The sequence below is a fragment of the Melospiza melodia genome, chromosome 10, assembly GCF_035770615.1.
Source record: "Melospiza melodia melodia isolate bMelMel2 chromosome 10, bMelMel2.pri, whole genome shotgun sequence".
Taxonomy (NCBI): Eukaryota; Metazoa; Chordata; class Aves; order Passeriformes; family Passerellidae; genus Melospiza; species Melospiza melodia.
Genome location: NC_086203.1, coordinates 16,357,868 through 16,378,786, shown reverse-complemented (window position 1 = coordinate 16,378,786; position 20,919 = coordinate 16,357,868). Strand labels below are relative to the sequence as shown.

General features: G+C 46.9%; 1 protein-coding gene across 1 annotated transcript in view; it reads left to right on the top strand.

Moving 5' to 3' along the window:
• STAB1 (stabilin 1) overlaps window positions 1-20,919 on the top strand; it is a 52,150-nt gene that overhangs the window by 18,545 nt on the left and 12,686 nt on the right. The window contains exons 15-44 of the mRNA XM_063164326.1: window positions 176-238; window positions 834-947; window positions 1,335-1,388; window positions 2,197-2,277; window positions 2,564-2,722; window positions 4,225-4,287; window positions 5,583-5,684; window positions 6,588-6,674; window positions 6,994-7,105; window positions 7,589-7,772; window positions 7,955-8,048; window positions 8,932-9,090; window positions 9,950-10,045; window positions 10,418-10,513; window positions 11,128-11,175; window positions 12,038-12,168; window positions 12,548-12,656; window positions 12,882-12,959; window positions 13,332-13,433; window positions 13,897-14,004; window positions 14,482-14,613; window positions 14,792-14,920; window positions 15,617-15,673; window positions 16,477-16,572; window positions 17,627-17,822; window positions 18,301-18,396; window positions 19,374-19,419; window positions 20,050-20,129; window positions 20,216-20,341; window positions 20,811-20,884. Of these exons, the coding sequence (XP_063020396.1) occupies window positions 176-238; window positions 834-947; window positions 1,335-1,388; window positions 2,197-2,277; window positions 2,564-2,722; window positions 4,225-4,287; window positions 5,583-5,684; window positions 6,588-6,674; window positions 6,994-7,105; window positions 7,589-7,772; window positions 7,955-8,048; window positions 8,932-9,090; window positions 9,950-10,045; window positions 10,418-10,513; window positions 11,128-11,175; window positions 12,038-12,168; window positions 12,548-12,656; window positions 12,882-12,959; window positions 13,332-13,433; window positions 13,897-14,004; window positions 14,482-14,613; window positions 14,792-14,920; window positions 15,617-15,673; window positions 16,477-16,572; window positions 17,627-17,822; window positions 18,301-18,396; window positions 19,374-19,419; window positions 20,050-20,129; window positions 20,216-20,341; window positions 20,811-20,884 (3,072 nt within the window). The remainder of the gene's footprint in view (window positions 1-175; window positions 239-833; window positions 948-1,334; window positions 1,389-2,196; window positions 2,278-2,563; window positions 2,723-4,224; window positions 4,288-5,582; window positions 5,685-6,587; window positions 6,675-6,993; window positions 7,106-7,588; window positions 7,773-7,954; window positions 8,049-8,931; window positions 9,091-9,949; window positions 10,046-10,417; window positions 10,514-11,127; window positions 11,176-12,037; window positions 12,169-12,547; window positions 12,657-12,881; window positions 12,960-13,331; window positions 13,434-13,896; window positions 14,005-14,481; window positions 14,614-14,791; window positions 14,921-15,616; window positions 15,674-16,476; window positions 16,573-17,626; window positions 17,823-18,300; window positions 18,397-19,373; window positions 19,420-20,049; window positions 20,130-20,215; window positions 20,342-20,810; window positions 20,885-20,919) is intronic.

The window sequence follows — 20,919 nt, the reverse complement described above, 5'->3', positions numbered from 1 at the left end:
AGTTGTCTATGTGTTAAATGAGAACAAATAATCATTAGATTGTGCCCATCCCTTTGAGGATGATGGTCTCCTGTAGATCTTTACATGCAAACCACAAGCTTGGCCTTCCAGTATGTGTTCAGACCAGTATGGCTTCAGCCCCAGCCATGTTTTTCCTCTTTGTATCTTCTTGCAGAAAACCATTGGTGAGATCCTTGCCTCAATGGAGATTTTCAGTAGATTTGAAACTATACTGGAGGTAAGCAAGTTTGTGTCTGCCCAGGAAGCTGAGGTATTGCTGCTGTACAAAGCCTGCTGCTCATTTGGGGGGAATTTTGAATAGCATTTAAATACATCTCAGTGCTTTGGCTTTCTTTCTGGATCTTTTATTCTGTACCATTTTTGGTCTTTATTTTCTTATTTTACCTAAGCAAATGTAATGGAAAACGTTGGAGTTTTCACATTTGTAGGTGATCAGGCACAAGCAGCAAGGGTACATGCCTCTTTCCCATCTTCCCCTTGTCCCTGCAGAGTTCTTCTCCACAGCATATTTAGTTCTTGACCACAGCTGAGTGTCTCTGTGTTTAAAGCATGCAGGGAGCATTAGCCCAGAACTCCCTTGTTCATATTTGCTGCACTCCCACCAGTGGCCTCCTTTTCCCAGCTGTGGTTTTGTAGCACTTACACTTCTGTTCTATCACACCCCTGTCCCTGGTGTCCAGTTGCCTCTTGCACATTTTGCTTTACAATAGCTCTGCCTTTAGTGAGCTGTTTAATATTTCCTCTTACTTCTGCCGGACCCCTCTCAGTAACCCATGTTAGATCCATGATGAAGTCTTCTGTTGTTTTTGCAGAACTGTGGCCTGCCTGCAATACTGGATGGACCAGGCCCCTTCACTGTGTTTGTACCCAGCAATGATGCTGTGGATAAGCTGAGAGATGGAAGGCTCATTTATCTTTTCACAGAGGTGGGAGCCCATAGTACTGTAAGGCATCCTGAGCTGGCTGAGTTGCACTGGGCTGTGCTGGAATGACTTTGTGCAATGGATCTGGTCATTGCTGAAAGTTGTTCTTCCTGGGGGTGGCCAAACCATGTCTTTGTTTCTGTAAGGTTCTAGGAGAGAAGTGGGGGCTGATGGAGCTTACAGGTCAGCCAGATTGCTTAAATCTGGTGTTTGACTTTCATTCCTCACCCAGCTTTGGGCAGGGGAAAATGAAGGAACTTATTCACCAAGTGAATTCACTGCTATAGACATTGGCATTGTCAATCTCTGATTAGAAGGAAATGTAGTTGCTTGCTCTTCCTCCTGAGCATTGAAGGGGTATCTAATTCTCATGTTCTCTTCTTTCCTTAGGGCATCAATAAGCTCCAGGAGCTGGTGAAACATCACATCTACACTTCAGCAGCGGTAAGGCAGGCAGCTCTGACCCCAGAGCTCCTTCAGAGCAACCCCTTAGCAACCCTTTTGTCTGGCAGAGAGGCCTCAGTGTTGATGACTTCAGTTGCTGCTTCTTGGACTTCCCCTGGAGGAGCAGAGATGTGACTCTGCAGGATCTGATGAAGCAAAGTGTTTGCCATGAAAGGAGCTGCCAAAAGGGACAGCTGTGCTCTCTCCATGAAGGAGCTCTGAGTTTGCTGGAGTGTTGGTGCTCCCTAGTTGGATGGCCTTTACAATGAAAATATTGTCCAGCAGAATTTTCTGCAGGACACAAAAATAAGAATTGTCCGGGTTCTCAGAACTCTCTACTCAAATAGTTACATTTCTAAGTACAGAAGCTGAAATTTACATTTTTTTCTGCCTTAGAGCTTATTTTTTCAGTCAAAATATGTTCTCTATTATGCTTCTGGCTGAACTTTCATTGTTTATTGAATATGTCCTAGAAAAAAACATTATTAGTCTGACCCTACTTGCAGCTGTATTAGCAAGAGACACTTCTAGTGGGACTTGATTTCAGTAGTGCTGGACAGTTACCTAAACAAGGAATGAAAACCAAGGCAGCTGCTGTGTTTGTGGTTCTGCAAACAGTTCACACAAAGTCCTGGATTACCCTCTGACCCATTGCTTGTTTTTATGGTATTTCATGAAATGTAAACGTTAAGTCCCCTTCAGAAGTTTCTCAAGTGGCAGGAATCATGGGGGGATTCTGTAAGCTACACTGAAATAACCCTTTTCATGGTCATTTTTCATGGTACCACCCCCTTGTGTTTTATTTCAGGTGGCCGTAGAGCAACTGATAATGATGCCACACATTGTTACAATGGCTAACCAGATGCTTACCATCAACATCAGTGCAGATGTAAGTGTGAATCAAAACCCTTTGGGGCAAACCCTTCTGTGCTAGGAGAAAGTCTGCACATGGTTCTGAACTGTGTGGTTTCAGCCAATCTCTGCTTCCTCCTCTGCTTAAAAATCTAGACTTAAATGAGATCATTGAATTAGTTTGCTTCTTATCCAATCTGTGACTCCACTAGGAGTCTTGACCATTTGTGTGGTTTCCCTTGATGCTGTGAACCATCTGTTTCCCACATTGGCTTTATGTAGTTGATCCTGTCTAATGGGCTAAAATTGTGTTTCTACATCAGGGAAGAATTCTGATGGATGAATCAGGGATCCCCTTAAAAATGCGAGACATTGTGGCTTCAAATGGTATTATTCATACTTTGGATGGCATCTTCATCCCTCCTTCAATCGTTCCCATTTTGCCTCACAGATGCAATGAAGAGCAACATAAGATTGTGATGGTAAGTCAGCTCCTTCCATTCTCATGCCCAAGCACAGCTGGTGCTTGCTGTGCACCCCACACTCACCTAGAGGGCCAAAAGAAAGCTCTGTAAATTGCATTTGGGAAAGGTGGTCTGTCTGAGAGTTCCCCTGGTGTGAACTTTGGCAGCACTGTCAGTGTTTCTTCTGCTTGCACTTGGCACTGCTTTCCTGCTAATCAGCACATGTTCCTTATAGGTTGTTGTTCTTTCTGTGCCCCCATCCTACCTTGGATTCCAAAGTACATTTGCCTTTTCCTTTATATGATCTTCCTCCCACTAGAGTTGCTAACTCGGCTGACAGTGCTTTGTTCCCACCTCTGTCCCACTGGTGTCCTGTAGCCTGGACAGGGAGCAGGCATTCAGCAGCAGGACCTACAAATGCTGTGCAGTATTCTCACACAATCTGTTTCATACACCTTATTTGAGGTGCTTGCTCCCCAGTTTGATCATTGGTATTGGAAAAAGGCTCCCAATATTACCAGTTAGATTGTGCCTGGGCCAGTCTGACCCTCGCTGCTGGGCCAAAGGCAGCAACTGTGGTGTATCACCCCAGAGATACCTTGGCTTGCTGGTGGTTGCAGCTGGGCACTGAACAAGTCCAGGCTTGTTGGAACCCCGTTTACCTCAGGAGGAATGGCTTCAGGCGATGGTGAAGAGAAAAAGGAGAGGATTCTGCTGGAGGGTTTAATGTCCAGAGGTTTATTCCATGGTTACAGAGGTCTGAACGTGAGCAACTGCTCCAACAGAACCCGGCCGCATGGTCTGATCACCTTTTAAGCTCAGGGACAGGGGGAGGGGAGGTACAGGTGAGCCACCAACCAGGTGAGAGGGGCAGGGTCTCAGGGGAAGATGACACCCAGACAGGCCAATGACCTCTGGGCATAGGGGCATCCTTTGAACTTGACCAACCACACCACGCCTTGCTGGAATGTTAAGCCTGATTGACAGGACTCACTCAGCATGGGGGCAAGGGGGAAGGGAGAGAGGTATAGGCACACCTGAGAAAGTGACCTGGAAGGCCAAAATGGGACATTACAGCACACCACATCAATTGGTAGCTTACTGAGGAAAGAAGATGAGACTCTGAATTTGGATTTGGAGAGACGCAGTGAATCCCAAGGGGCCACAGTGTCCACATAACTTGCTGATTCAGTGAATCTTGCTGCTTGGATTCCCAAAGCTGCTTGGATTCCCAAAGATTTCCAGCCTAGCAGGATGCCTAGTGGCAGAGAAACTCAGAGAGTGCAGATACACCCCAGCTTCAGGCAGGTGCAAATATCTGCTTGGACACATGAAGATTTTATTTAAGTTATAAACTTGGCTCCTTTCAGAGAATGGAAACTGATAGTAGTTAAATATTTCAGATACATTTTGTGTGGTTTTGGATATATGTACTGGGAACAGTAGCTCTGTAGCATTCTTGGCATGGGGAAGGGGTTCCTTTGAGAAGATTACATTTTTGCCTCTTCTTTTCTTAACAGGGCACTTGTGTGGATTGTGAAGCCCTCAACAACAGCATTTGCCCACCTGGCAGCAAAGAAATGGTAAATATTTGTAGTTATTTCTGTAATCTCTTTGCATAATAACAAACAGGCACACTGACAGTTTCTGACTCAAGCCACTTTCAAATAAATAGGGAGCAGGAAAGGCAGCCAGCAGAGAGCCTTGCTAGGGGGTATGTATCCAAGCTTTGTGGTCCCAGACTGTTGCCCACTCACTGCTCTGTGCACTCTCTTATTCTGGAGTCTGCTTGCTGAATCAATGTGGAGCATGGTGAGAAATTCTGGTCTAAATGAAGTTGTAGACTTGCAGCTTTTAGCACTTCTATTCTGCCTCAGGCAGAGCTTTCCTGCCCACATGCAAGGTTTGCCAGCTGCTCCAGAGTCTCAGAAGCAAACCTGATTCCTCAAGTACCATTCAGTACTGCCTCTCCCTATATTACAGCCAGAGAATCACAACAATCTCTCTGCTCTGCAGAGGGTGAGAAACAGTTTGTTCCTGTCCTGTGTTCCCTGTTGATTCAGAGATGAGCAGAGCTAGCTGAAGGTGGAGGAAGGAGGAGTGTTGCTGTTTGAGTTATCCCATGCTGAGGTTAGCAGAACAGCAAGTTCCAGGAAATGGTGTTGTTTGTGAAAGCCAGAGAGGTGCTCACCGCCCTTAAACTCTTGAGTGTCCTCTGAGAGGTCTGACTTTCAGAGGAACTTGCTAATGCTGTCTCAGCATGGATGTCTGAAGTAGAGATCTGCAAAGTCACCAGTTGCTCATTTGCCTCTCTGACTGAGGCTGACGAAGTCAGAGTCACCTGGGGCCCAGTTCTACCTGTGCCTAACTCCAAGACGGGTCACTGAGCATTGTTCCAATGTTATTTGCAACCCTTCCTCTTATGTCTTCCTCTCTTCATCTCACCTTTGTCTTTTTCCTTCCCTCCCTCACTGTGTAATTCTCTCCTTACTCCTTCTATTCCCCACTATCCCTCCCTCCTCCCCTGTCCCCTCTCCTTCTTCCTCCCCTCTTTCCTACCCTCTATTTCTCCTCCCTGCTGCCCTTATCTCCCCCTGTCTCCTCTCCCTCCCTTCCTTCCCCTGTGCTTGCTCTCTCCCTTATCACAGATGCTATTGTTAGAACTAGAGGGCAGCACCTTGGCTCAGGCTTGGGGACTCTTGGGAGCAGGAGGAGGCCACTGTGTGCCTTGGTCCATCCTAGGCCTGCCCCAGCTGTGTGCTGCTCACCTTGGCTCCCCAGTAAACTTCCCCGGCTCAGAGATAGGCACAGCTGCTCTCTGCAGCAGAAAGAGCCAAGGGGAAGGTGACAGTGCTGGTGGCTTGTTTTGTTTGTGCAGGAACCAACCCTGTCCCCAAAGGAATGTGTTTACATCCATGACCCACAAGGCCTGAATGTCCTGAAGAAGGGGTGTGCCAGGTACTGCAATCAAACCATCACGGTGAGTGGGATTTAGGAACACATTCCCTCTGGGACAGCTCAGTTCTGCCCTTCCTCATTCACCAGGAGCAGCTCTGACCTGAATCAGGTGGCTGGATGGGAGCAAAAGGAAAACTGTCCCCAGGACATCACATAAATGAGCTACCTGCTTTTCCTTTGTCCAGGAGAACACAGGGTACCAACCTACTGCAGATGTTAGAAGGCAGCTCAGTTAAACCTGAGTGCAACAACTAAACAAAATGAGGAAGCCATGATTGTGTAGTGTTAACTGGAGTGTGCCAGCTTTAGCATGTCTCCCAGAGGAAGCTGAGCACAGAGAAAGTGCTATAAGCTGTGAAGTGATTGCATCCTGTTTATGAACCACTGTCAGATGGTTCAGGAAAGTCTGTCTTAGTCAATTTATGGACCTCATGTTTGTGTGCAGATCCTGAGCTCTCGCAGTGCCAACTGTATGTAATGATTTGTGGGTGTTTCATTAAATACTGCTGATTGTTTGCATTATGATTGTTCTTCCTTTGGTCAGTCATGACAAGGCCTGCTATCCAGAACTGCTCCATCCCTCCTCAGTAATGCAGTTCTGGGCAAGGATAAAGTAAAAGTGAGTGGACCAGTGCTATTAAAGAATTAAAAGTTCATAAAAAACATGCATCCCATGTATTGAAGTCACAGAGTAAGCAGAAAATAATGGTTTGTTCTGAGAAGAATTGGCTGTGAGCAGGAAAAGGTCATTGGTGAAAAATAATTTAGGTGCAGGAGCTCCTAAGAAACACAGATGCTAAATACAACATTCTGTTTCCCCCAATGGCAGAGACAAGGACCAGAATTTGAGAATTATAAGCACAGGAGTACTCCAGGAAATTCTTGTTAAGTCATGTCATACTTATCAATTTTGCTTTCATTTCAGCAACCTGGATGCTGCAAAGGGTTCTTTGGTCCAGACTGCATGCCATGCCCAGGGGGATTTTCCAGCCCATGCTATGGCAGGGGAAATGTAAGTGTGGAGGAACCTTCTGCATTGCAATGAGCAGGTGCATCAGTGTAGTTTGAGATAAGTACAATTCAGAGTTTGTGCTCCAGGGATAAACCCACAGAGGTGGTAGCAGAAAATCCAAGGAAAATGGCACATATTTAGTGAGAATTAGGTGATAGCTGTTGGGCACAGCTCTGGCTGTGTGGGATCTTGTATTACTACCACCACTCTTCAAAGTCCTGTTTGTTACTGTGTGTATCAAAGTACCTTTGATGGATATTAATGCCTTGGCATTTCTCTGAGTTTCAATCACTTTGGTTTTTTCTTGTTGTCCTTCCAGTGTAGTGATGGCATTCAAGGGAATGGCAACTGTCTCTGCTTTGAAGGTTTCAAAGGCACAGCCTGCCACATCTGTGCAAACCCAAACAAGCACGGCGAGAACTGTGATGAAGGTTAGTAACTCTGATGGAGAGACTAAAGGAAAATTTAGAACAAAGATAATGGTGCAAATTCATATATGTGGGATTCCATTCTGGCAAGACCAGCATCATGAAAGAAGTGACAAAAATGTCATCGTGTGTGTCCCTTCAAACAACAGTGGAGAAAATATGTTTGATATGACAGTGGTGATATTTCAGTGATGAAACATCAACCTAATTTAGATCTCTCCTGTTAGGAAACAAAAGAGAGTTGACAATGACCTTGAGCTTGATAGCCTAAATTTGAGTCTGTTCTTACAGGCAGTCTCAGGATCCGTTCCCTGGCCAGGCTTGATTTGTGATGGATGTCTCTCAGCAGACATCCCCTCTATCAGAAAAAAATAATGGAATGATTATTTGGTGTCACAAGAGATTGTGAAGGAAAGTTGGAAATCTATGACTGTGGTGGATTCTGGGCTTTCTGTAGTCACTGATCTTACTGCATGTCCTTGACAGATTGTGGCTGTGTCCATGGTGTCTGTGACAACAGGCCTGGCAGTGGGGGGGTGTGTCAGTCCTGGTCCTGCAAGGAAGGCTACACTGGGAAATTCTGTGACAAGACCTCCAGGAACTGTGGCCCCAGTGGGCTGTCCCAGTACTGCCACCAGCACGCTGTCTGCAGCCTCAATGACACAGCAAGGTCAGTCTCTGGCACGTTCAGGGCACATTGCCATTGTACATGGCTGCCACCCCTGTGGCTGCGTGTGGCTGTGTGCTTGGTGCACAGCATGCTTTGAGTGACTCAGCCAGCCTGCTAGTAATGAATCTTGCTTGCTTGAGGGACTGCTCTACCTGTGTCCCTTTTGTGTTTATACTTTTAAGGTGCATCTGCATGGATGGATACGAAGGGGATGGGTTTTCCTGCCAGCCCATTGACCTGTGCAGTCAGCCAGGACGGGGAGGTTGCTCACAGAATGTAAGTGGGGTCAGATTGAAGAGTGAGAGGCAGCTCCTCTCAATCAGAACAGGGATCCAGGGCTCCTGGGACTCTTACACATTTTGTGTGCTAATTTTTCCTGTCTGTCAGATGAGGTGGAATAACAAGTGCCTTGGCATAGTCATTGTAAAGATGTCGATCATTTGGGCCTGTGCCAAAATGTGACACTCCAAGGATAGTTTGGCTGGTTCACACCAGATATTTTATCAGCCACACAGATTAGCTGTACAGATAATTTTTGATTTGCAATGATATTCCCCTCAAGCTCTTCTAACGTGTTACTTTCTCTGTAGCTTAACTGTGAGATCCAACACATATTCCCAGTAACCACCAACACAACATTTGTGTCCATGTGGTGCTTCATGTTGGAAATTACTGCCAAATGGTCAAACCTCATCATAAATTAGACTCTTCAGTCAGAGGAAGACATTGGCCCATATGCAAGAGAATAGGATGGCACTGGGTACAAAGTAGGTCTTTTCCTGAGGGAGATCTGCCATCTATCATTGATTCCATCCCAGACATCCAGGCAGGAGATTGTGGTCCCCCTCTTCAGGGAATACTTTATTGTGTAATGGAATAGCTTTACATGATGATAATGAATGCCCTGTGAGTTCTGAGCCACCTCAGGCACAAGTGTCTACCTCTCTGAAAACACAAAATGTCTCCAGAATCACTTCATTATGAAGTTTTCTATGACTTTTCTGGAGAAGATGCTTCCACCCCCCGTCCCCAGTGCTGGAATCAGAGTTGGTCAGTCAGAAATTCTCCACAGCGTGAGGAAGGAGATTTGTTGTTGTATTTTCATTGCACTCTCTCCCTTCTGCTGGGTATAATTCCTTCTCTGTCCCTTCTCCTGAAGGCCCTGTGCACCAGTACAGGCCCTGGCACTGCCACCTGCCAGTGCAATGTGGGCTGGACTGGGGATGGCAAGGTCTGTGTGCCCATAGACAACTGCATGCTGGAGAGCAGAGGGAGCTGCCACCTCAACGCTGACTGCATCTACACCGGGCCTGGGCAGGTATGGGCAGGGCTGAGCAGCCTGGAGCTGGAGCTAACACTCCCTCAGCTGCTCTCAGATGGCCTTGGACTGCCACAGGCAAAAATTGGGCTGGCCAGCAGCCTAGCTTGCTTGTCCACTGCCAGAAACAGCAGCTGCAGCTGCAGCATCACAGTGCACTTGCATGTGAGGTGCACTAGTGTGCTCAGGACTGCTGCTTGACTCTGGGACTTGTGCAGCAAAGGGACAGGACTGCACTCTGTAACACAGCTTGACCATAGGCAGCAGCTGCTGCATGGCCCTGTCCCAGACCACAGCACTGAAGAGCATGTGAGCTCTTCAGACAGCCTGTGCAGGGAGCTGGGCCAAGAGCAATGCATGTTGAGGGAGGAGGAGGAAGGTGCATGTGAGAGGAGACTTCTGAGGGTGCTGCTTCTCCCCCTGAGCATGGGGAGCATTGCACAAGGTGCTGAAAAAAGGTACAAAAGCTGTAGCAGATTTTAGTGAGGTGAGATGTGCAAGTCCTCTCCTAGATATCTTCAAAGCAGGAAGCTTTGAAATTAATTCCTCTTTCTGCCATTCCCAAAATCTGTGTCATTCCCTGAAAACTTGGAAATAAAGGAGGAAACCATCATCTTCAAGTGACCCCCACAGCCAAGCAATGCAGGGGTTCAATGTGCTTAAGTAATCTGGCAGCTTGTGTGCTGTGATAGAGGATGATGCCCTGCTAAGGAAACAACTCCACATTTCCAGGTCTTGAGGTACCAGGAAGAAAACTTGGGAAAATAAATTAAGGATAAGTTTTGCTGCCTTAGACATGTTTTGGATAGTAATGAGGATGCTCTGGTAAGTCTATAAAACTGAAATGTCTTTCTTGCAGAGCAAGTGTGTCTGCAAGAGGGGCTATGCTGGTGATGGCTACAGCTGTGATGCCATCAACCCCTGCCTCATGGACAATGGTGGCTGCCATGACCTGGTGAGTAGTTAAAGAGCTTTCCTCAGGCTGGCATGGCAGGGCAGGCTCACCTGCTCACTGACAGGTTTTGCAGCAGCTATGGCTTTGAGAGAATTGCAAAGGTTTGTGATATGTCATCTTACTGGCCTGCACTGATGTGCTCCAAAGATGGATCCTCTGATTTTTGTGGGTTCACACAACCAGAGCAATCACCCAGGCTTGGCTGCATGAGGGGAACACTCAGTGCCACCATAAAGGCAGCAGAGGGAAGGAGTTTGTGTGTGCTACTCTAGCCCAGCCCTTGGAAAGCCAGAATTCAATTCTGAGATGGGTGTAACACTACATAACCTGTGTTTGCTTTCTAATTTCTTCTTCCTTTCCTTGTATTTGCAGGCTTCATGTGTACCCCTTGGTGGAGGAGAGAGATCCTGTGTTTGCTCTGAAGGCTACTTTGGGGATGGCATGACGTGCTATGGGGACATTCTAAAAGTTAGTGAGCAGCAAATGTCTGAGCCTTTTTGAGACTGGAGAGCACTGGCTCTGCTCTCTCTTTGCTTTTCCCTGTTACCTGAGCTGACTCCTACAGCATCAGCATGAAGCCCAAGTGTATTCCAAGGCCACAGGCAGAGAAGTGATGCCAGCAGTAATTACTGCCAGTGAAAGCATAATTTCTAAGCTGCCTCACCCCTGTGCAGGCAGCACCTGTCCTGTGCAATAAGTCATCTTTCCTTCATTGTTAGGAAAGTTTTTCAGGTCAGAGCTGTCAGGCCTATTTTCTGTCTTTAGAAATATCAAAGGCCATTGTGGATTCAATCTTTTGTCCCTGATACACATGAACCCATTGCAGATGAGTTGAAAATAGTTTGTTTATTTGGAAATATATATTTTAATGTCTGAAGTTTGGTTTTAGAAGTGCCCATCTCTCCTCACAATACATGGTGCCTGTAATGGTTGTGAATTGAGAAGAATGTTGAAGTCATTGTTGCCAGATTTGATATTGTCAGATTTGATATTTGATATTGCTCCTTTCCCCCATCCCTAGTCCCCCAGCCCTGTACCCTGTGCTCAGCAGAGCTAACTCTTCTGTTGTTTCTATTTGAAAGGAGCTGGCCAGGAATTCCCACTTTGTAGGATTCTACAACTGGGTTAAGGTAAGAGAAACCATGGGACACCCACATGGGTAAGTTCTGTGGAAGTGAAGTCTGTGAATGAGTCTGTTAGAGGACAGGCAACTCCAAATATCTTTTTCTTTAGAGAAAACAAAGCAAAGCAAATGAGAAATGGTTGCAGAGCAGGCATGTAGAAAAGCTGGGGAGTTTGTGGTAGAATGAGGGTCATGAGTGTGTCTTGGGAGCTTTGTTTCTCACACAAGAGGAAGCTGGGGCTGTGTTACACCTAATTTTCATGGTTGTACCACCTGGCCATCAAAACACAGCATAGAAGGGAAAGCAGGGGTAACATTATAACACTGTCTTTCAGAAGAGCATCCTTTGGGACATTAGACTGCATGTTTGTTCCTTTTCTCATTACTGCTTCCCTGCCTCTATGTGGGAATAAGAGAGACCCTCCAGAGACTGTACTAAGTGTGTGGAAACTCACTATGATGGACAGCCTCTAACTTGAGCTTTAGCTCACCTGACCTGCTGCACAGAAAATTGCTTTTGCCAGCAGCTATCTTGGTCCCTTCCCCAGAACTGATGCTGGGCATTCAAAAATGATTTATGGATATGATTGAACGTGTTTGAATGAAAACTGATTGGGAAGGTAGAGCTTAAAGCAGCAGGTTTTCCCTTGGCAATGAGGTGTCAGCTGTTTTGGCCAAAGCACCTGTGGCATTCCTTGCTTGCCATGCCCAGGAGAGGCAGGAGACCCTGATGTGCTGCTGAGCACTGCCCTGTTCCTCCTCATCCCTTTCACATGGCTGTGAGGGTGGGATGGATGCTGGGGGTATTTTGCACTATAGATGTGGCAGTGGCGTGTCTTATTTGTTCATTTTTCTGCTTTGGACAACAGAAATCTCTCTTCAGCATCCCAGCAGGAACCAATGTCACTGTCCTGGTGCCATCAGAGGCAGCTATCAAGAACTTGAGCAATGCTGACAAAGATTTCTGGTTGACCCCTTACACCCTGCCATTTTTAGTCAGGTAGGAGGAGCCTCCTGCCTTTGCTTTACTGGGCCAAACAACAGTAACAGAGCCATGAAATGGGTTTTTTCTTGTGCATGACCAATGAGGACATACCTTGAGATAAATATAGAAGTAAATTTAAATATCTAGCCGGCAAAAAATTAAGTAGGTATTTAAAACATAACAGACCACAGACCATGGGAAGTGGGTTTATTTTTCATGTATTTACAGAGAGATTTTCCCAGTCAGATGGCATCAGAACAATTCTCTGCATTGTTCTCTCCACAGGCTACAGTACTTCCTGTGAGAGATGTGAATGTTGGGTGGCATGGTCTTATCTCCCTGTCATAACCAACACTTCCCTAATCTTTTCTTTATCTGATTTTGTTGCCCACAGAGCCCACTTCCTTGAAGGTGTCTTCACTGCTGAAAAGCTCAAAAAGTACGGGCCAGAATTACCCACTCTCAACCCACAGACCAGATGGCAGATAAACACCACCAGTGGCGTAAGGCTTTCTTACATAAGAAATGTACCAAGCTCAAATTTAACTGCTGAGGGGCTGCTGTTCCCAGTGGGGAGCCTGGGTGGGACACTGGTGCCCTCAAATGCAGGCATCTTTCACAAACTGTACCCAGATTAACCATGTGCAGCCTTGGATGAACAATGTATTTGTTTTGCACTTGCTTTGCACTTCCTGATCCTTTTGCTTCTCCCTCTGGTTTTTGTGCAGGTATTGACCATCCAGAATGCAACTGTAGTTGTCAGTGACATCCCTGCCAGCAATGGCATCATCCATGTCCTCAGCAAGGTATGTCAGTATATGTGGCACTGGGAAATGCTGCAGATGTAGCAGCAGGCCTGTGTAGCAGCCTCTGTTACAGGGCCAAGGAGGAACACATGTCTGGATGGTTAGGAAAGGATATAAAGGCAAAATATATGAGGTTATCACAAGGTCCTGACAGATGTTTCCTGTGCAGCAGTGTTCAATGTTTAAAACATTTGTCTCCAGGGCCAGTGGGAGGAGAGTTCTCCTTCTCTTGGCTGATAGAAGAGTTCAGGCTATTGCAGGACTGTGCAAACTGAGGCCTTTTAATTGCCTTTCTTGCAAGCAGGGCAGAAGTGCAGTGAGATTCCCCTCAGCCCCTTGCTCACCCTTGCTCTGAGCCTGCTTTTTCCACAGGTTTTGTTGCCGTCCCCAGCAGATATCCCCCCGAGCCCTCCTGGTCTGCAGGAGCAGCTCAGCACTGTGCCCTCCTTCAGCACATTCCAGGAGTTGCTAGAGGTAAGCACTCAAGGTGAGCACAGCTGTCACTGTCACAGCAGCCTTTGGAGCAAATGCCACCTCCCCCTGTACTGGGGGACATAAATTTGGGCTGCCTGGTAAGAAAGGGAGATTGTGTGTGTCCTACATAAAGCTTTTGAGCAGCCAGAGTTGCATAATTACAGTGAGATCTCTCAATCACTGCCATGTGTTACAGTGGAAGATGACCTGTCTACTGCAGGTGCTCTGATGTCTGTACAAGGCAGAGAAAACCAGAATAAAAAGATGATTTTTTTCATAGCTGGGAAGGTGCTCTTTTATCAGCCAGGACAAGGAGCAAGCAGTCAGATGTGTATGGCTGAGTAGAAATTGTAAATCCCATTTTCAAGCTTTTCCTTTTGTCTTTGTAATTGATCTCACATGTGGTTTGGGTTTTAGTGAGTACAAGGGTAATTTCTAATGTTACTGTTTGGACATTTTGTAGGAGTACCAGCTCATTGGGAAAATTGAGTCCTCTGAACAATACACAATTTTTGTTCCTGGAAATAACTCCATTGAGGAGTACTGCCGTGCTGCCAATGTGACCCAGCTGGTAAGCTCACTGCTTGAGTATGTGTTGTGGTGGGTATAGGGGCAGGTACACTGACAAATAGTAAACAAGCTCAGGGATTTCTGCATGCATAGGAGATGAATATCTGATGCTAAAAGCTGGGAGAAATGTGGCAGAGAAATGAGAGGATTTCCAGGGGTGTTGCAGTGGACCTGAAAAGAATATTTGGACCCCAAGGGCAGAGTAAATTAGTATGTAGATAGATGGCACAACATCTTCCACTTCCTGACTGGCTGTGGCAATTTTCAGACTTCTGAAAGGTTCCAAAAAATGTTAATGGGTTCATCAAGTATCAGAATCATTAAGTGTGATCAGTCATCTGTTACAGAGAGTTACTAGGCTCTGTGGGCTTAATTAGCCATTACAGGTGCTTAGGAACATGTCTTATGCCATACCTCTGATAGAATTGTAATCTAGGAAGTCAAAAGACTCCAAAGCTTTGTATTTTTGTGGATTTAGGACAATGAAACAGTGCAGTACCACATCATTCTGGGAGAGAAGCTCTTGCCTGCAGACTTAAGAAGTGGAGTTCATAAGAACAGCATGTTAGGGCTCTCCTACTGGCTGATGTTTTACCAAAACAGCACTCAGGTAAGGGAGGCAGGCAGTTCTGGATTGACCTATCACTTCCTAAAGCTGGTGACCCAATGCTCCCATTTCTCTTTTGCACACCCTCACAATTTTACTGCTGGACTATCTTGGAGCTGCCAAGCAATCCATGCAAAGGAGTTGAAGGTTATTGTCTCAGCTGCTATTTCCTCCTTTGCAGAAGTTTGTCAATAACATTCCTTTGGATGGGAAGTCCTTTGAGACGAGGAATGGCATCCTGATTGGGGTGTCCCAGGTGCTCCAGGTCCAGAAGAATCGCTGCACTGCCAATACCACCACCATAGTGAGGGTAATGCTGATGTCCAAGGAGCTGACACCATTTCACAGGGTTCCTCCACCTGCTGAACCAAACTGATGGGTAACAGACAACATTCCTTGGCTGCCCTCATGGATGAGGCAGTAGCTTGTGGTGTAACCCCAGATGAGCCTCATGAAATGGGACATTGTGGAGATTTGGCACCTCCTACCTGGAGATTCTGTATATCTAATGCAGCTCTTGTGCAGATCATGTTCAGCTTCCTTGCTGAGCCTCCCTCATAGTGCCAGCCATGAGGCTGGCTAGTGCAGGGACTCCCAGATATTCAGCTCTGGAAGGAAAATCCAGCCAAATTTTTGCATGCCATGACCACAAGCTCCCTTAGAAAATGCTCCCTGGTTTGCCTAGGAATCATGGCCAAAACTCCAACTTGTGGCTCATGACACTTAAACCACTAAACCTGAAGACTGCAGTGACAGACTGCCTGCCACAGATCAGGAAAAAACTATTTGCAGCTTTGTGTGAAGGAACCCCAGGGGTACAAAAATCCCCGAGACTCAGGAAATGTGTGGCGTATGATCTCTTCTTTTGGTGTTTTGAGCCACAGAGATAAAAACATCTTTGTCCCAGGCAGCAGCCTGTAGAGCAGCATTTGCAATTCAAGATTAGTGTCCTGGTGTGATGTGGGTGAGGGCACACTGGTGACTTGTCCTGTTCTCTGTGCCCTAGTCAAGGTGCGGCAAGTGCGACAAGGGGATCAAGTGTCCTGCTGGATCAGTTCTTTTGGTGAGTCTTGGATTCTTGGGACACCTCACAGAATGGTTGCAGATAATGTTTTGAGATCCTTTTATTGCTCTATAGGTGTCATCTTGATACCTGAAAAAATGTGCTCTTGAGTCCTCTGTGGCTCATCCATTGCCAAGGTTTGCAAGAAAAAGCAGAAACCAAGGGAGAGTTACGCAGGCAAAATGGACATGAATCATGAAGCTCCACCCAGAGCTGGCACCAGGTTTTGCCTGAATTTTGGGATCCCTTTCTTTTTCCCACTTAACAGGGAAAAAGAGCTGTCTTTTTTTAAATTTTATTTTATTCTATCTTTGACTATTTTGGCATTATCATCAAGGAAAGCCAATTTAAGAGTGCCTGGTAGCAATTTCCCTGTCTGGACCATTGGTTTGTTCATGCAGATGGGCTGGTTGTGCCTGCAGCTTGTTTGTGAGTGAGTGACAAACATATCCAGAGAGGAAAATAACTAAGCATTTAATTTCCATGCTGGCTGTGAAATGCCTAGCAGCTACATCTGGCTTTTTAGGCCTTGCTGCTTTACCCTATACCCAAAAATTCCCAATTCTTTTCTTCTCAGTATGCAGACTTAATGTGTACCATGGGTTTGGCAGGTAAAAAAAGACACTATGTGGTGACTTCACATCCAGAGATGCTTCATTGGTCTCAGCTCTGGATAGTTCAGATTTTTAGGGCTATTCCTGTCAGATACACAGCAAGAACACTGACATGTGCACAATAATGTACATTATTTGTCTAAATATTGTAGTGTCTCCTAAGTGTGTCTATGTTGATTATATCCTCAGGAGCCCCTTGGAAGAGGGAATCTCGCTAAATGCAGATTGCGCTCTGCGGGTGCAGGAACAACAGGCTGCCATTTCACCTGTGCAAAAGTTTCTCTGGTGAGCAAAACACTTGCCTCTTTCATTTTGGCGAAAGCAAGAGAGATGGGTGTGAGAAGCACAGCCATGGGAGTGCAGGCTGTGCTGAAATCCTGGCTGTGCATGTGCCATTGCATAGCTGAGACTGGGGCTGTCTGGGAATCGCTCTCTGTCAGGAGGTGGAGGGCACTGGAGCAACAAAAGATCTGCAGAAATGTCTGCACCGTGATGGATTGGGATCTGCTGCTTCAGTATTGTTGCTCTGGGTTTTGTCCTGCAGAGGAAGAGAAGGAGTTGAATGTTTGCAGTCTGGTTTCCTAAGGAAATGAGGCATGAGTGATGGTATTCTGCTTGTGCCTGTGCCTTCCCAAATAACTGATGACTCATTGGAGCCAAACCAAAGGGAGGAGCAGAAGGTCTCACACCTCATGTTGTGTGTGTTAGGGCCTCTACCAGTTTTGTGAAAATGGGTTGCTGGAAGAAAACACTTAAAGAGGAGATGGTAAAAGAAAGGCTTGTGTGAATTGACATCTTATAGGTGTTGCAGCATCGCTTGGAAGGTTTAGAGGGAATGGGAAATTGAAAAGGGAGAGGGGGAGTTAGACTTATTGTACTCACATAGAGTTTCAGTCAGCACTTGTACCTCATTTGGCACTTTTGCATTGTTTCATTAGATGTTGTTTCTCATCATCTGTAATGTCTAACTTTGTCCTGTCATGATTTTCTTCCCTCCATGGGTAGATGCAGACAGAAGTGAGAGCAGTTAAATCAGGTTTTGGAAGCAAATCACCTCCTGCCAGAGCCTCTCTCTGAGGACACAGGCAGGAGACAGGCTGGAGGGGCACAGGATATTTCAGTTACTCATCAAAGGGGCCCTGTTTCTTAAGGGCAGTGCAGAACTTTACATGAAGCTCTGGGCAACAGAGCATCTCATTTCAGTCTGTTCACTCCATCCTACCTGTTCTTTCCATGTGCTGTCAGAAATTATGGCTGTCACACAGAGAGGGGAACTGAGCTGTGCCGTGTCTGTGTGCACAGGATGGCTCACCCCAGCTTGTTCCTGTTGGTTTTCCAGACGTCTGTCTGCTGCCCCGGCTACTACGGGCACATGTGTGAGATGTGCCCCGGGAAGCCGGGCCGGTGGTGCTCGGGGAACGGGGAATGCCAGGATGGGCTCCAGGGCAGCGGGGAGTGCCGGTGCCTGGAGGGCTTTCACGGCACCGCCTGCGAGATGTGTGAAGTGGGACGGTTCGGAGCCGACTGCAAATCAGGTGACACCCGCGGCTGGGGCAGCTTGGCTCTGCCAAACTGCTTGCAAGGGCAGAAAGGTGGCCACGTCTCAGCTCTCAGGGGGGGTGGTGGGAAAGCAGAAAGGTGCCAAGACTCTGAGACAGGCAAATGGCTGCCAGGTCTCTGAGAGAGAGACAGCAGGAGTGAGCACCTGGGGCCAGCCAGAGGAATGGCCCCATTTGGCATCCTCAAACCAAGCATGTGCTGTGCTGTGCTGTGCTGCTCTTCCTGCTGCCACCCAAACTACAGCAAGCACAGGCAGGTGATCTCCTCCTGGGCTATTTGGCCTGGCAGTGAGGGATCAAGAGCTGATACTCCTATGACTTTTTCTTTTGATACTCTTGATGGCAGTTTGATGTGTTGGATTAGTAACAGAGCAGACAATGAAATGGCAGCAAGGCTCTGCTGGTGAGCCCTGGCTGGTTTGGTTTGACAGAGGTGTTTGTGCTTCCCCTGCAGAATGTGCCTGTGACAATGGCATTTGTAACGATGGACTGCGAGGGGACGGGAGCTGTGAGTGCTTCCCGGGCTGGACGGGCCCCACCTGCCAAGAAAGTACGTGAGTGTGAGGGGCCTCTGGTGTACCAGTGGCAGAAAAGTCTGAGGGATCCTATCGAGTTTTCAGAGCAGCTCTGGCTGCTCTGACCATGGAGTCACATGTACTCTGCATTCCCCCAAAACCTTTTCAGACTCTGCTTGCTCATTCCTGCATACAAGCTGCATTTGCTGTGACTTCCCCAACCATACACAAGCCCTTGAGTTATTTTGGTAAACCAAGAAAAGCCTACCCCTGTTTCTACCTCCACTGAGGTTAGAGGCACCTCAAAAACAGCCCCTTGCTCTGGGAGAGAAATGAGAGCTTCCAGCCACATTGGGTTGGTCATGACTCCTGTTGCTTTCCTAAGAAGGTGTCAGGGCTTGATTTGAATTTTCAAAAGGCCCCAGTGTGTTTGCTGAGCTGCTTTTTCTGCTCACAGATTGAGTCACTCAGGTGAGCTCAGGCCGTGGTGTGCAGTCTTCAATAAATCTGTCATTGTGTGTCAAAATAATACGTTGAAGATGGATTTGGGATTTTGATTAGCATTTGGATGAGGAGAAACCTTAGCTTCTAAATACCTTGAGATTTTAAAGTTTTGCACATAAGGGTTGATTTTATTGTGAATTTAGAAATAGAAATCAAGCAGAGCTGTACTATCTAGTGTAAATATCAAGCATGAAAGCAGTTCATCTTTTGCTTCAAAAGGGCCAAAGCCAAATGGCTCTGTGTTCTGGGTTAACGAGGTTTCACTCCTTGTTTTGTTCCGACCAGTGCAGAGGCCACACAGATAAAATCAAGTTGAACCAATAGCTCAGACAGAGAACATCAAATTCACTCCCTTGCAAAGTGCCAAAACATAAATCCCATGAGATTTTCCTGCTGCCACATAGGACAAGAGAGTTAGCATCACTCCTGGTTTGCAGGCTCCTTTTCTCTAGATGGCAGAAATGGCCCAGCTGAAAATTCCAAGTTATATTTGTGTTTTCTCTTGCAGGAATCAAGATTGACTTATGCAATAACACTTGCCATCAAATGGCCAAGTAAGTGCAGAAGAGGGGCTGAGTCATCCATGTGTGTTTGTGTGAGTTTTACACAGAGGTGATTCTGGCTTAGGGCTTGGCAGAGGACTGGCAGAAGGTGCCTACTCATCAAAGATGCAGAATTGTCAGTTCCTTTCTGGGAGCTCTCTTTGGACCTGAACCACATGTAGTCTTTCCAAGGATTTTGTCCGTCCAGGCATAAATCCATTCTGGTGGATGGCAGAGAGCAGAGATTCCAAGGTACTCCAAGGCTGCCCTTATTCATGGAGCAAGTCAGCGTGCCATTTACAAACTCTTTCTGCCCTGCCAAGGAATGAAACAGGGCTGGAATGACTCCCCTATGCTCCCTTCTTCATCCATTATCCAGACTCCTGTTTTAGGCAGGGACCCCGCCATCCCCCTTGCACCCTGCAGAAGCTCATGGGTGTGGTGAGGGTGCCCTGTGGGAGGCCTGGGCTGGACACCAAGTCCTGCCCAGCATGACTGGAGCGTTTGGAGCTGTAAAGGAATACCTGGAATGGGCCTCCTGTGGTCTCTTGCATGTGCCAGATTTGAACAGTGCTTCCCATCAGCTGAGCAAATCGGGAGGTGTTTATCAGCCAGTGATTGTTTATCCCTGTCTTGTTTCAGCTGCCTCAACAGTTCCACAGATTCCCAACCGACCTGCATCTGCTCTGCTGGATACACAGGGAATGGGACCCACTGCACAGGTGTGTCCAGCAAACACAAGGTGAAATAAATGGCAGGAAGCTGCCAGAGGAAAGATCACTCAAGCTCCTCATGTTTTTGGTCACAGAAATAGATCCCTGCACTATTGACCACGGTGGCTGCTCTGTGCACGCTGTGTGCACCAAAGTGTCCCCAGGAGAGAGAACCTGTGCTTGCAAGGAGGGCTATGCTGGGGATGGGACACTCTGCATGGGTGAGTACTCAGGGTGTGTCTTGGGAGTAGCAGCATCAATACTGAGGGGAATTTCAGGCTAAAACACCAGAGTTTTGGTCTCAGACAAAAAGATTCCTGCAAGGTTTCCTGCTCTTGTACATGTCATGGAGAGGCCCAGTGACAGAGGTAGAGGGCAGTCTCCCACAGTGGTGCTCTGGGTGAAGATGGAGCTAGAGGGAGTCCAGTCCTCTCATATTCTTTAAAGTACACTCAGACAGGCTTGGAATTTTCTGTGGCAGATATGTCACAACTCAGAGACCCATATGTGTCAGGAGTAACTTTGCAGTTGCACCCTATTCCTTTGCTATCACAAGACACTTTCCCAAGAAACTGTTTCCCAAGCTGGAAAAGTTCTCCCTGTTGTTTTCCCAAAACCTCTTTGGATCACCAGTTCCCAGCTGCCTTGAGCAGCCCTCAGCAATAACTTGGCCTTTTTGTTTTGCTGCAGAAATTGATCTCTGTCTGGAAAGCAATGGGGGCTGCCATACCCACGCAGAGTGCATCAAAACAGGCCCAAAGAAGGTGAGTGTGTGGGGTGGATGTCAATGTTATCATGG